Source organism: Gracilinanus agilis, chromosome 6 (assembly GCF_016433145.1).
Source record: "Gracilinanus agilis isolate LMUSP501 chromosome 6, AgileGrace, whole genome shotgun sequence".
Classification (NCBI taxonomy): Eukaryota; Metazoa; Chordata; class Mammalia; order Didelphimorphia; family Didelphidae; genus Gracilinanus; species Gracilinanus agilis.
In genome coordinates, this window is record NC_058135.1 from 119038526 (window position 1) to 119054074 (window position 15549).

At 34.3% G+C, this 15549-nt stretch overlaps 1 protein-coding gene across 2 annotated transcripts in view; it reads right to left on the reverse strand.

Annotated features, from left to right (window-relative positions):
• Positions 1–15549, reverse strand: part of ARFIP1 (ADP ribosylation factor interacting protein 1) — a 148225-nt gene that overhangs the window by 55873 nt on the left and 76803 nt on the right. For both annotated transcript variants that reach the window (XM_044682420.1, XM_044682421.1), the window contains 2 exons: positions 14031–14252; positions 1817–1974 (listed from right to left, as the gene is read on the reverse strand). In XM_044682420.1, coding sequence (XP_044538355.1) covers positions 1817–1974; positions 14031–14252 — 380 coding nt within the window. The remainder of the gene's footprint in view (positions 1–1816; positions 1975–14030; positions 14253–15549) is intronic.

Sequence of the window (15549 nt, forward strand, 5' to 3'; positions counted from 1 at the left end):
AGGAAGCAAAGACATGAAAGGTGTTCCATGCAGGGAACATAGAATAAATCTGAGACAAAGGATGCCATGTTCAAGGGTCAAGAAGATTACAAGTTTGGTTAAAATGGAGAAATTATATCAAGAAATGATAGAGAGAGGGGGCAGCTGGGTGGCTCAGTGGATTGAGAGCCAGGCCCAGAGACAGGAGGCCCTGGGTACAAATCTGGCCTCAGACACTTCCCAGCTGTGAGGCCCTGGGCAAGTCACTTAAGCCCCATTGCCTAGCCCTTATACCCAGTATTGATTCTAAGACGGAAGGTAAGGGTTCTATTAAAAAAAATGACAAAGACAAAATTATAAAGGCAGACTTAGACTAGTGGACATTACTGGGTTAGAGGCCCAGGTATATGTATTTGATCCTGTAAGCATTAGTAAACCACAAAAGGTTTCTCAGGAGGACAATGACACAGAAATGGCATTTTAAGAATATGAATTTGGTAGAAAGTAGAAGCCAGAGGCAAGCAGATTAGTTAAGGCTATTGCAATTCAAGAATTAGGTGAAGAAATGAATTGGGAGTAAAAAGGATAGGTGGGAAATTTTAAAAAGCAGAGTCAAAAGCACTTGGGAACAGGGATTCAAAGATGATTCAAGTTACCAAGTCTAAATGTTTAGGAAAATGGCAGTGTATATAGGGTGGAAAAATTAATTTGGAAAAGCAACAACAACAACAAAAAAGTTTGGCCTGGAAGGAGAAAAGAGTAGGAACGGAAGGTAAAAAAGGTAAAAGAGATGGGAAGGAAGATGACTTTAGAATTTGGATAACTAGGGAATTTAATTAAATATGGACATTCATCTGTTATCACAAGGGTGTTTCTTCTTCCTCCTTATAATGGCATTTAGGCATGAGTGAAATAAAAAATTGCCTTAAAGACCAAATCTGCCTAAATAAACAGAAGGTAATAAATTAAAAGGAAAAGAAAATAAGAAAAAATGTACAAGTTGTAAAATTAAGATGGAACTAATTACATGTAGTTACTTTGCAGAAGCAATGGCACTTAAAAGACTAAACAAAATTAACCAGAGTATTTAAATATCTATGATTCATTTAAAACATTTTATACTTACATTTAGCTATGAATGATTTCCTGAAAAAAGTCCCTGTAAGTTATTGAATTTATCTCAAAAGAAAATTATTCATGATCATAAAGAGAGCAAAGCAGCAACTTCAACTTGTCCCATTAAATTATGAACAAAAGCAGCAATCATACTTTGTTCTATGTATTACTTTTTGTCTAACAGATCAAAATGACTTGGGACCATAATTAAATCTAATCCTTTTAACTTTGTTAGAAGGTAAGCAGCAAACATTTCCATTTGACAGCTTCAAAATCCAGACTGCCAAGGGACAGAGAATCTCTAGACAAGTTTAAACAAAAGGTTTATATTATAAACACAGAGAAAAAAGATGAAACATCCTATTAGGGCAATTCCATTGTGTGAATGATCTTTAGATTAGCACATGAGGATCTTGGTTATTGCAAATCTAGGCAAAGTATTCTGGAAAAGGCCTTTAAGTGAGAAGAAATATCTTCTATCGACTAGGTCCTGGAATTCTTTTAGTTATTAAAAAATAGTCTTAAATTATATTTTTTCTTGAAAAAAAAACAACATAAAAGATTAACATACATTTTAACTTATACCATAAGTTAAGCTGTTTTTCTATACTCATTACTTGATTTGTAAATTACCTTAAAATTATTTTTACTAGTTGATTCACATATTGTAGTTTTGAGGGCTGTTGACAAGATGGACATTATGACAAAAAGATGTACTCACCTGACACTTTCATATTGTTTCACAGTCATTAATGTATCTTCTATTGTTTTGCTCACCAATGTGTTTACGCTTGCAATAAAAAAATTAATAGCTCCAAGAAGAGTTTCTCCATTTTTAGCTAGCAATTTTTGTGTATCTGCATTGTAGCCAAATTCTTCCTAAAATAAAGAAAATATGTAGGTCATATAACTAACCTTGCTATATATTAGTGAGTCTTAAAGAAAAAAATTTAATATCACTAACAGGAGAATACTTAATGTAGACATCAATATGAATTTTTCAAATTAAGAACTTCGCTCTTTCCATTCTCAAAATAATGAGAAAAAGTGATCAATATTAGGTAGTTACTGAAATAGGCTGAAATAGACTATATTTGTATATAACCCTACTACTGCTCAAAACAAAAAAAATCATATGTAGCATATATGCTTTAATTAGTATACCGTAAATGTATAGACAGTTCAATAGGCAACTATATAAAATAAAGTATCTTGGGCTACTCTATCTTCTTAGTAAGATTTTCCCTTGAAAACTTGTTAAAACTCAGGCTCTATCAGGCATTCTTGAAATGGTATTCTAGGTATGGATTCATTTAAAAAATTATCACTTGGCTACTCTGATTTAATATTATTATGGATTGTATTTCGCTCAATAAATCTAACAGAATGCATTTTCAAATACGAAAAGTCTTCTAAACCAGTTTTATACCTCACTGAATATTTTGAAGCTCTGAGTCTGATGTTATTACTGACTAATGGAAATAGCTGATTGTATTAAAAATAGGCCAGAATTAATTAATACAATTATGACTCAGGATTCTATACTGAGTGTAAATCACGTTAATTTGTTCTGAGTAGTGGGTAAAGGGTCATTAAAAGGGGTAGTGATTTTGAAGAGACAGAAATTTTACTTGACAATGCAATGTCAAATCAGTAATGAATTCTGGGCATGGATTCAAATCTCACCTCTAACACCTTTAGCTATGTTCATGAACATGGGCAAATCTCTTGGTCCTCTTAAGCCTCAGTTTCTCTATCTGTAAAATAGGGATAATACCTATATACTATTTATAAATCTACCTGACAGGGTTGATGTTAAGGCTCAATAACAATGTTAGAAAAGCATTTTGCAAACCTCAGAGCACAATGTAAATGTCAGTTATCATTAATATTAATACAAATTTTGCCTTAAAAAGGTTTCTTAAATAACTGAACTGATGAATTATAGAGAGAGTAGGTAGTCTAACAGAAGAAAAGATGTTAAAAATTTAATAACTTTTATGTATTATAAGCACTTTTCCTTCAAGGCAGCTCATGCAACAATATATTTTTTTCCTTTGGGTCTGATTATCAAAATTTCTTAACTCAAGATAACCAAGAATGCTAATTTGTACATTGGTACTTTCTTATGGGGTGCTGGTGGTGCCATGGATAGAACTTTGGGCCTGCAAAGTCAGGAAGACCTAAATTTAAATCCAGCCTTAAAAATTTAACTAGCTGTGAGATCCTATTAAGCTACTAAACTTCTGTTTACCTCAGTTTTCTCAACTGTAAAATGGGGATAATAATAGCACCTACCTCCCAGGGTTGCTGTGAGGACCAAATGAAATGGCTTTTATAAAGTGCTTAGTACTGTGCCTGTCACATAGTAGGTTCTATATAAATGCTTGTTCCCCTCTCTTCCCTCTAGCATTACAAATAAAAATACATATGCAAAACTGGCCACAAATACCATCAGCTAGGTTAGTTCTTTTTTTGGCTTGTTGAACACTTACTATTATACAAGTACTGAGTCATTTGAACATAATTACGTAGCTTTATTGGAGGTAGGGTGGGAGAATTAAAAAAAGCTTCAGTTTTAAAATATATTTATAATGTCTGACCAATTAAGACCCCTCTAAGAGAATGTAGGGGCTTTTTAGCTTTTTTCTTTGTATTGCAGGAGTTCAGCCTACTGCCTGGAATACAGAAAACACTTAATAAATGCTTCTTGATGGACTGGCTGATAAATTATAGAGAGAGCAAAAAGAAAATAATATATTTGGAGTCTAAGACCCATTTCATTAGATGTTCAATAGGAAAAAGTGGAAAAAGTCAGAGTTAAAAACCACTTGTTGAATTATGAGAGTTGAATTAGATCTGAGGTCCATTCTGACTGTAATTTTATGACAAAAAGGTAAAATTAGGATTAGAATATTAACGGGGGAAATGTCTGTATTTCAGTTCATACAAATATGATTTGCCAAAAAAAAAAAATAAAGTTCAGGCTTCCTTCCCTCTCTCTGTATAGTGTTATTCAGCATGTCCTGCAATGTATCATGTCCCCACACAATATTCAACTTTTATTTTTTTCATTCATCTCCACAAGCCCTTGTGGTCAATTCTGGAGCTGTTTCAAAGGGTTAACCACAAGTAGCCAAGTATAATCGAGATGATTAATTTTTTCACTTTTTTTTTTTTCTGTTGGATTTGTCTTACTTAAAAATAATATACTACAAAAGGAGTAAGCAATAAGAATAGCAAGGTCTTATAACAGTTTTAAATCCTGCTGCAACATCCTAATATTTATCAAGCTGTAACCTTAGAATCAGGAGAGTAATTACTTTTAAAAGTCCACATTTTACTTAGGTCTCTTTAAATTATAGACTAACCATGAAAGCAACTGACAGGATCAAAAATAGACCAGGCTCTTGGAACAGAAGTATCAGTACATACAAAAGAAAGAGGCTTTAAATAGCGAAAGATTAAAATTAAGCCTCTCCACCCAATTCTAAATACTAACTGATAAATTGAGTTGATTCTAATATGCTAAGTGAACTTTATGAAGTTACACTTGATTCAAATACATTCTAAATAAATGTTGGGATTAATAAAGCTTTTATAAGAGAGACAGTATAGTATTAAAGGATACTGAACTGAGAAGGCTAGGATTTGATTTGGCTCTGCCATAAATTAGCTCATTATATGACTGAGTCTCAGTTCACATACCTGGACAAGAGGGCAGAAATATTCTTTGCTTATCGTTTAGTAAAGGCAAATTGCAAATTTAATACAAACCCTAATGAAAATCTCAATAGGATATTACATAGAAACAGTTAAGAGTAATAAAAAGTTCCTAAGAAAAAGTCAATAGGTAGGTACTCATATTAAGAACTCTGAAATAGAACTAATGAAGAGAAATTTACTGTTTAAGAGATCATAAAAATCATTTGGTATATGGGGGAAAAGAAAAATAATGAATATAATACTATTTGGGTTCTTTTTTCCGGCTTCCCTTGTGTATAAAAGTAACCATTTACTAAACTCTAGTCTAAAATTTACAGTTATGAAATTATTATTTGAATGAAAACTGTTGGGAAAATTAGTTGCTTACTGAAGCTATTAAAGAATTATACTTTATGCCAGATACTACAGTCAAATGGAATGAATTAAATGATCTAAAAAGAAAATTTAAAAACTAGAAAAGGATTATTTATAGAAATATGTATATTATGTATGTTTTTATTTATATATTTATCTTAAATATGGAAAAGGGAAACATTTGATTAATTCCAACTAATAGAACCTTGATGCAGGAGGGCCTTATTTATTTTTTTCCTTATATGAACTTAGCAAAATGCCTAGAATAGTAGATGACTAATAAATACTTACTAAAGTGGAAAAAATAAGACTACTGAAAACAAAACTAATGAACTCAATTTTAGAAAAATAAAAAAATTTATACCAGGGAATATCTTTAAAACAAAAATGTTTGTAATTTTAAAAGACTGCAATATTTACAGCAAACTTACTAGGGAAATGTTTAACATCCAGAACTATTATGGACTTATAGAAGTAATAGGCATTCACTAAGAGATACAGTTAAAGGACATGATTAGATATTTTTGAGGAAGAAAAACAAATTGGGAATAACCACATAAAATGATACCCAAAGTCCTTAATATGCAGGGAAATGTCAAATCAAAACAGCCAAAGAATAACCCTGTACATGTTAAATTGGGAAAAAAATATCAAAACATGATCAAATTAAATAGTAGTTGTCATTGCCATACCTCCTACTATATTATACTGTTGGTAGAACATAAGCTAGTCTAAACTTTTTGGAGAACAATATGATAATGTAAAATTAATGTTATCTTATGAGCCAGTAATGACATCATTAGTGCTTTTTTCTAAAGAAATCACCAAAAGGAGAGAAAAGTTTTATCTGCATACAAACATTTGTGGCAATTTTATAATCGCAAAAAATTAGAAATAAACTACATGTCCACCTATTGGAAAAAGGTAGTATAAAATAAAGGTTCCAGAAGGTAATGGCACTATAAAATAAATATCAAGACAGTGAGGGGGGCAGCTGGGTAGCTCAGTGGATTGAGAGCCAGGCCTAGGGACGGGAGGTCCTAGGTTCAAATCTGGCCTCAGACACTTCCCAGCTGTGTGATCCTGGGCAAGTCACTTGACCCCCATTGCCCACCATTACCACTCTTCTGCCCTGGAGCCAATACACAGAAGTTAAGGGTTTAAAAAAAAAAAAGACGGTGAGGAATATTCAAAGATACAAAATGATAAAAAGAGAATACCAGACAGCATAAACACTGGGTATGATTACATTTAAAAAAAGAAGAATATGCTAGAGTAATTCAGAAGGAGATAGAGCAAATATATATTTCGTTTATCAGTTGTCTATCTGATTTGTCTGATTTTGCACTGTTAAGCAACACAAGAGTACAATGGTGGTACACTAGATTTGATGAACAGAAAGTCACTAGTGACCTTTGAAAAAGCAAGCCAGATAACCAGGCTTTGAAGAGAGTTGGGGGATAAGGCAGTGGAAACATTGGATGTACTGATTTTGGGGTAGGAGTCTTGGGGTGGGGTTGAAGGGGCAAGAGGGGCATTGGGTTTGAATCTGGGTTCTGTTAATTACAAGCTGGGTAACCTTGGACAAATCATTTAAAACTGTGGACCAGTCTTCTTTGTAAAATGAAGGCTCTGGCTTAGATGACTGGAATCACTTTTAGCTCTAAATTTATAAATTTAGTTTTACTTTATTTACTCTTTTTTTTCTGTTTCCCTGATTCCAACATAATTGGAATTGAAATTTGGGGCACTGGTTAGATACACCCCACATTTACTCTGATTGTGACTAGTGTTTGCCATAAATACTCAGTGTATCTGTAATACGTTTTTTATTATTAGAGGGATAAGACTAATCAAGGGTAAGCAAAGCCACCTATTTTTATATAGCCACAAGTTAAAGATGGTTTCAACATTTTAATATAAATTTTATTGTACTTAAAATGTAAAAATCATTCTTATCTCGGTGGAGGAAGAAGGCTAGATTTGTCCCTTTGGCCAGTTTGTTGATGTCTGGACTAGGTGATTTCTTCCCCACCCCACCCCCTTTTTTTAAACCCTTATCTTCCGTCTTAGAATCAATACTGTGTATTGGTTCCAAGGCAGAAGAGTGGTAAAGGCTAGGCAATGGGGGTTAAGTGACTTGCCCAGGGTCACACAGCTAGGAAGTGTCTGAGGCCAGATTTGAACCCAGGACCTCCTGTCTCTAGGCCTGGTTCTCAAACCACTGAGCTACCTAGCTGCCCCTGGAGTAGGTGATTTCTAAGGCCCTTTTACCAGTTCTATCATTCCATGATTCACGTTTTTAAAAACAATGAAATAAGATGAATTACAAAACTGAAAATATATTTTCCAAAAAAAAAAGAAAAAGAAAAAAAAAACAACTCCAAGACCTGAAACAGATTCAATTATAAACTCTGACTAGTGCTTAAGGGAAAAAAACAAACAAACCTTATTTTCCATCTTAGAATTAATACTGTATATTGGTTCCAAGGCAGAAGAATAACAAAGGCTAGGCAATGGGGGTTAAGTGACTGGCCCAGGGTCACACTGGTAGCAAGTGATTTGTACTTAGGACCTCACATATATAGGCCTAAGTCTCAATTTGGTAAGCTAACTAGCTGCATCCTAATTATAAACTCTCAATAAGGAGTTAATGAATTATATGGAACCATAGCAATTGGACTATAGCAGTACTAAAATTTTAACTTCTGCAAATGCTACCTAATTTTCGACCCTGTCTATCTTTCCCTAAATCATAAAAATTTTGTTTACATCTAAGTAAATTCTTTTCTTCATATCCAGTTTCCTTCTTAAAAAATAGATTTGTTGAAGTGTTCCATTTAAAAATTACAAATATTTACAGATTACCCCCACTCAGGTGTTTTGTAACAAAATAATTAAATAAGCCTACCAATATAGTAACCTCATTTAAAAGTCCATGAAATATTCCCCACCGGAAGTACCTCTCTCACCTCTCAATTAAAAAAAAATTGTTACAAACATCTATTTTTTTTGCTCTTTTCCACTTCTCATCCTACTGAAAAACAGGGAAAAAAAAACAAATTCCTTGTAACAAATATAGTCATGAAAAACAAATTCCTTCACTTGTTGTATGGAAAAAAATGTCTTAAATTGTACCTCAAAACACCTCTCTACAAAAAGAAGAGTTATGTTTCATCACTGCTCCTTCGGAATCATGGCTGGTCAGCATATTGACCTTAGTTCTTATAGCTTTCCAAGTTGTTTGTCTTTAGAGCGCTGTTGTTATTATATAAATCGTTCTGTTGTCTTTGTTCTTTTCCCTTTGCATCAGTTCATATAAGTCTCTCCATGTCTCTTTGAAATAATTTACTTCTTACTGAACAGTAGTTCACAACTTATCCAGTCATTCCTCAACTGATAAGTATCCCTTTAGTTTCCAGTTATTTTGGCATGAAATAAATAGCTGCTGTAAATATTCTGGTACGTATAGGACCTTTTCCTATTTTTTGATCTTTTGAGGGTATATATCTGGCAGTACTATAACTGGGTTACTGATATATATGTTAATTTTTGTGTATAATTCCTAAGATTTCTAAAATGGCTATGCCTATTCACAGATTCATCATGAAGTTCATTACTGTACCTGTTTTTCCAAAACATCACCAATATTTATTATTTTCCTTTTGTCAGCCTTTCAAATAAGTGAGGTAGAATCTCAGAACTGCATAATTAGCATTTTTCTAATTATTAATGATTTAGAGCATTTTTTCACATGGCTAAAATAGCTAGGATTTCTTCCCTTGAGAACTGCTTGTTCACATTCTTTTTAAAAAATCCTTTTGGGGGCAGCTGGGTAGCTCAGTGGATTGAGAGCCAGGCCTAGAGACGGGAGGTCCTAGGTTCAAATCTGACCTCAGACACTTCCCAGCTGTGTGACCCTGGGCAAGTCACCTGACCCCCATTGCCTAGCCTTTACCACTCTTCTGCCTTGGAGCCAATACACAGTATTGACTCCGAGATGGAAGGTAAGGGTTATAAAAAAAGTCCTTTTATTAAAAGACTCTCTGCCCTTTGATCCAGCCACACCACTGCTAGGTTTATACCCCAAAGATATAAGGAAAAAGACTTGTACAATAATATATATAGTCGCCCTCTTTGTAGTGGCAATAAATTGGAAAATGAGGGGATGTCCTTCAATTGGGGAACGGCTGAACAAACTGTGGTATCTGTTGGTGATGGAATACTATTGTGCTATAAGGAATAATAAACTGGAGGAATTCCATGTGAACTGAAACGACCTCCAGGAATTGATGCAGAGTGAAAGGAGCAGAGCTAGAAGAACATTGTACACAGAGACCAATATACTGTGGTAAAATCAATTGTGATGGACTTCTGTACTAGTAGCAATGCAATGACCCAGGACAATTCTGAGGGACTTATGGAAAAGAATGCTACCCACATTCAGAGGAAGAACTGCAGGAGGGAAACAGGAGAAGAAAAACAACTGCTTTAACACATGGGTTGATGAGGACATGATTGGGGATGTAGACTCTAAATAATCAATCACTCTACTGCAAATATTAATAATATGGAAATAGGTCTTGATCAATGACACGTGTAAAACCCAGTGTAATTGCTCATTGGCTATAGGAGGGGGATGGGAGGAGGGGAAGGAAAGAATATGAATCATGTAACCATAGAAAAATATTCCTAATTAATTAATTAATTAAACTCTTTTATTGGGAAAGGGGTCTTTTCCAAATGACAAATAGGCAGCTTTCAAAGGAAGAAATTCAAGTGATCAACAATTATATGAAAAAATGCTCTAAAATTATAGTTAATTTGAGAAACGAAAAATAAAACAATTCTGATGTACCACATCAGTGGCTATATGGAAAAAAAATCAGGTTAGCAAAGCTGACAAAAAAGGAAATAGTAAATAGAAAAGGTCTTGCTTAAACAAAAATATTTATAGCTGCTCTTTTTGTGGTGGCAAAGAATTGGAAACTAAAGGGATATCACTCAATTGGGGATTGGCTGAACAAATTGTGGTATATGATGGTAATGGAATGCTATTGAACTGTAAGGGATGATGAACAGGATGGTTTCAGAAAGAGCTGGAAAGACCATGAACTGATGCAGAGTGAAATAAGCAGAACCAGGAAAATAGTGTACAAAGTAACAACAATACTGTGGAATGATCAACTGTGAAAGACTTGGCTACTCCCAGCAATATAATGATCCAGGACAAATCTGAAGGATTTGTGATGAAGAATGCTATCTATCTTCAGAGAAAGAACTGTTGGAGTAGGAATGCAGATGAAAGCATATAATTTTTCACGTTTATTTGGGTATATGATTTGCGGTTTTTGTTTTATAAGATTACTCACAAAAATGAACAATGTATAAACATGTTTTGTGTGCTAATACATGTATAACCCAGATTGAATTGCTTGTCAGCTCTGGAGGGGGAAGGGAAAAATGGAGAGAGATAATCTGGATTATATAACTTCACAAAATTTATACGGAAATTTTTTATTACATGTAATTAGCAAAAAAATTTAAAATAAAGGGGGGGATGGCAAATGTTGGAGAAGCTATGTGGGAAAATAGGTAGTTATTCTAAAAAGCAATTCTGAACTATGCATAAACAGGCAATAGCTAATGTGGACATTTATTTTGCTGTACTACACATGTTGTTTACAGGTTTTATTTCTCTGGCTTTCTCAAAGGGGAGGAGAGGGAAAGAATTTGGAGTTGAAAATTAAATTAAATTAAATTGAAATAAAAGTTTTAAATTTATCTATCTTGGAAATGATACCTTTATCAGAGAAACTTGCTGCAAAAATCACTACTTACAGAAGTACACACCTAAATTGGAAAAAAGATTAATTGCTCAGAGATAGGACAAGTTATTATCATAAAAATGACAATAACACCTAAATTAATTTACTTATTCAATGCCATACTAAACAAACTACCATAGATTACTTTGCAGAACTAGAAAAAATAAAAATGAAAATCAGTTGTCAGCAAAAAAAAGTCAAAAATCTTATGGGAAATAATGAAAATAACTGGGAAACAAAGGGATCTAGTGGTGCCTAACCTCAAACTCAACTTACTAAGCAATAATTCCCCTAACAATTTAGCACTGGTTAAAAAGCAGAGGGATTGGTCAGTGAAACAGATTGTATACATGACACACATAAGGAAATATATCTAGTATTCTAGTATTTAATAAACATACTCTAGCTACTGAGATAAGGGCTTCACTATGTGACAAAAATTCCTAGGAAAATCAGATAGCAGTACAGAAGAAATTAGATTTAGATAAATATCTCACACCTTATACCAAGATCACATTATAAGCAAAGTAGAGAAACATGAAAAAAATATCCATCTGATCTATTGAAAGTAGAAAAGCACATGACCAAACAAGAAATATAGAGGATTATAGAAGATAAAATGGATAATGTTGATTACATAAAATTAAAAAATTTTGGATAAGCAAATACAATAAAACTAACCCTAAAAAGGGAAAAGTTAATTGGGAAAACTTTTTGCAACAATTTTCTCTGATAAGGATCTCAATTCCAAAACAGATAATAAAGAAATCAAAGCAGGACACTGAAAAAATGGTAGCAGAAGTTTTCATGCTGATAATAAACTAGTTTATTTTTTAATCACACACACACACACACACACACACAAACTTTATGTCAACAAGGATAACCAAGCAATTATTATGCACCAAATGAATATGTTTAGAAACAAATGTTAAAATTTATATTTTAAAATTCATAATTAATGCAAACATTAATGGCTTAGGTTAATAATGTATATATGATGAAGTCAGTCAAGCAGGTAACCACTTGCTCACTAAACAAGAACCATTACCACATGAGTCTTAAAGATTGGGCAAGTAGCTGTTCAGATGAATCAGAGCTGCCTAGCTGTTTCTGTTACTAATCCCCAGCAGACAAAAAAACATGGTAGTGACTAGTAGTAATTAGACAAGTAGGAGAGTTGTTCATTACATTCATATGCCATAATTTGTCCATCAATTTCCTAAACAATGAGTACCCCCGCCACTAGTTTTTAGTTCACTGCCACTACAAAAAGAACTGCTATAAATAATTTTGTATATTTAGGTCTTCTTTCTCTAACGCCTTTGGGGTAGAGGTCTAGGAGTGCTATCTCCTGATCAAAAAGTAAATGTGAGGCAGCTAGGTGCCTCAGTGGATTGAGAACCAGGCCTAGCGATGGGAAGTCATGGGCTCAAATGTGGCCACAGACACTTCCTGGTTGTTTAACTGTGGGCAAGTCATTTAACCCCCACTGCTTAGCCTTTATCCACTGTTCTCCCTCGGAACCAATACACCAGTGGTTCCCAAACTTTTTTGGCCTACCGCCCCCTTTCCAGAAAAAATATTACTTAGCCCCCTGGAAATTAATTTTTTAAAAATTTTAATAGCAATTAATAGGAAAGATAAATGCACCTGTGGCCATCACCATCCCCCTGGATCGCTACAGCACCCACCAGGGGGTGGTAGCGCCCACTTTGGGAATCACTGCAATACATAGTATTGATTCTTCTAAGACAGAAGACAAGAGTTTTAAATGTATGTAGCTCATATAAATTTTGTATGTATTAAATATTATGTATGTATTAAATATTAAATATGTATTAAAATATGTGCATATTTTAAATATGTAGTTCAGTAAACTTTTGGAAATAACCAATGTAGGAATTTGTTTCGCTTAACCATGCATACTTGTTACTATGATATATCTCCATTCTTTGCACCCTCACTTCAACCCTCCCCACCCCATAGACCTATGCAGTTTTTCCTCCCACAATGGAGAAAGAAAATAAATGCTTATTAACTGAAAAAGTAAAAAAGAGTGTTGTACTCTCCTTTATTAAAAATGGAATAATTCTTACTTATAATAGCCCACATTTACTTATGACTTTAAGGATTGAAAGCACTTTATACATATTGCACCATTTAGTCCTCACAATAACTCTGTAAGTCTTAAAAAAGATAAATGACTTACACACAGTCACTAAACTAAAAAGTATCTAAGGAAGGATTCGAACCTAAAATTTCCTGACTCCAAATCCAATGCTCTTTTCATTCTACCCTACTGCCTCCCAAAGGATATTTCACCAACAATGTAACACAGTGCTTCTTAACCCACCATCTAGTCCTGCACATACAAAAAAATAATTTCCGTTACAGCATAATTGACAAGTAATAAAGACTAGAGTCTTTGCTTAAAGGTCTCTGCTGAAGGAACTCACTGTCCAATGTCCTTTTGAATAGCTTGAATCGTTATCCTTACATGGAGCCCAAGTTTACCTCTTCTGCTCTTAGCTCTGCCCTTTGGGACCCTAAGAAACACAGTCAGTGCTTTTTTCAGAAGGCAGCCCTTGAAACACCTGAAGGAGGGCTAGAATGAGGCCCCAAGTTTTATTTTTCTTTAGGTGATACAGCCAAAATTTCTTAATGGGGCTCATGAACTATGCTCTTGGAACTGGATGGATCTTTTTAAAGTATATAAAGGACTTTCTCTAATTCATGCCATACAATTCTGATTATTTATAATAAATAGAGATGCAGAGTATGACAGTTAGAAACTTTGGTTCATTAATAATTTTTTTTAGAATCAATCATTTGTTATTCTTAACTTATTTATGGTTCTAGTGGGTCTTCAGAAGTTTCCCTAAATCATGAAAAAAAAAATTTTAGAAAATGAACTGGTCTATAACTCCCTTATAACATACATGTGTTTGTGTATATAAACATATGTATATTTATGGGTGTTCTCCCTTCCCACCCCCTGTCCCCAATCTATTAGAAGAACCTTACATGGAGTTCCAGGGACTTCAAACTCAGGTCAGCAAATGCATCTCCGAGTTGCCTCTGAGTGTGTATCATCTGGAAGAGCTGGGAGGATAGTGTCTGGGCCAGTTTCAATATATTTTCATACTTTTTCTTGTTTTCTCTTAATATATCAATCTGAGCTTCCAGTTCAAGGTCCACTGTTCTTGAGCCTCGACCCAGCTTCTCAGAGATAATTTGGCGAGTACACTAAAAGCAAAAAGATAAAGTGCATTTAGAAAAAAAAGCGAAATGATGTAATAACTTAGAAGTTACATATGCTACAACGTGTCGTGTACACCCTTTTTTGGCTTCCAAAAAGCTAGCTGAAATCTTATGCAATCACCCCTCCCAAGTTCAGAATGTATACTAAATTGAAAAGTGTCTGACTCCTTAGAAGTTTATCAGGACTCAGCAAGAAGGTTTACTGAACAAGTCTCAACTCTTACTCATCTGAATATTTACATTTGTTTTCAGACAGCATTAGAGTTAACTAGCTAATTATATTCTGCCAAATAAAACTTACTTCATTTGGAGAAATATAAGCCTTAGTTTTTTAGTGGATTCTAGAAACTATGAGGATGGTACCAGAGTATGGAGTCATAAGTGGCTGCAAAAAGGGGAACTTTATTGAGTAGGCAAGGAGGCCATGGAAGTTTCTGAACAGGAATAATAATATGGTAACTCAATCTAGTATGATCATGACTTTGACCCTTACTACCTGCAAATTTTCAATTTCCTTATTTGTAAAATGTGAGGATTGGACCCCAAGGTCCAAGGTCTCTGCCACCTTTAGATCTATGATTATATGAATTCAATATAACACTTAAGGGCAAATAGAATAAGAAAGCCAAGAGAAGGCCTTTCCTTTCACGGGACAGGGCAGACTTGAATATGTTTTTAGGCAGATAAGAACCAAAAAGAAAGAGAAATTGGCAATATGTGACTGACAATGGTATGGCTGACATTATTTGACACTGCTGACTGACTACCATTTTGTGTTAGATACCATGTCCTTTGGGAAAACTCTCTAGGTTCTCCTTCTACATGCTTGGCTGCTCCTACTCAGTCTCCACTGCTGGCTAATCACTCATATCATCCTTCTAATATAATTAAAGGCTAAATAACAGTAGAAGTCTTCTGAGTTCTGTCACCTCTCCTCATTTATTCCTCAGAACTTTTCAATATCACTACCCATTCCCCTTGTTTCCTGTGGCCACAGAAGTCTCTCTCTTTCTCATTAATATTAATTCTCTCTCCTGAAGTCTTTCTTCTCATTCACTTCTTTTCACAAAGGCTAATTCCCTTTATCTGAGTCACTGGTCCCATTCTCTCCTGTTTCTCTAACACATTGGACCTGAAGTCTGAGGGTTTGGGTTCATGTTTTGGTTCTGATACTAACAAGGACCTGGGTATCTATGGGCAAGCTGCTCACTCTCTGTAAGCCTCAGGTTCCTCATCTACAAAATGAAGGGGTTGGACTTGAAGATCAGAATCCTATGATCTC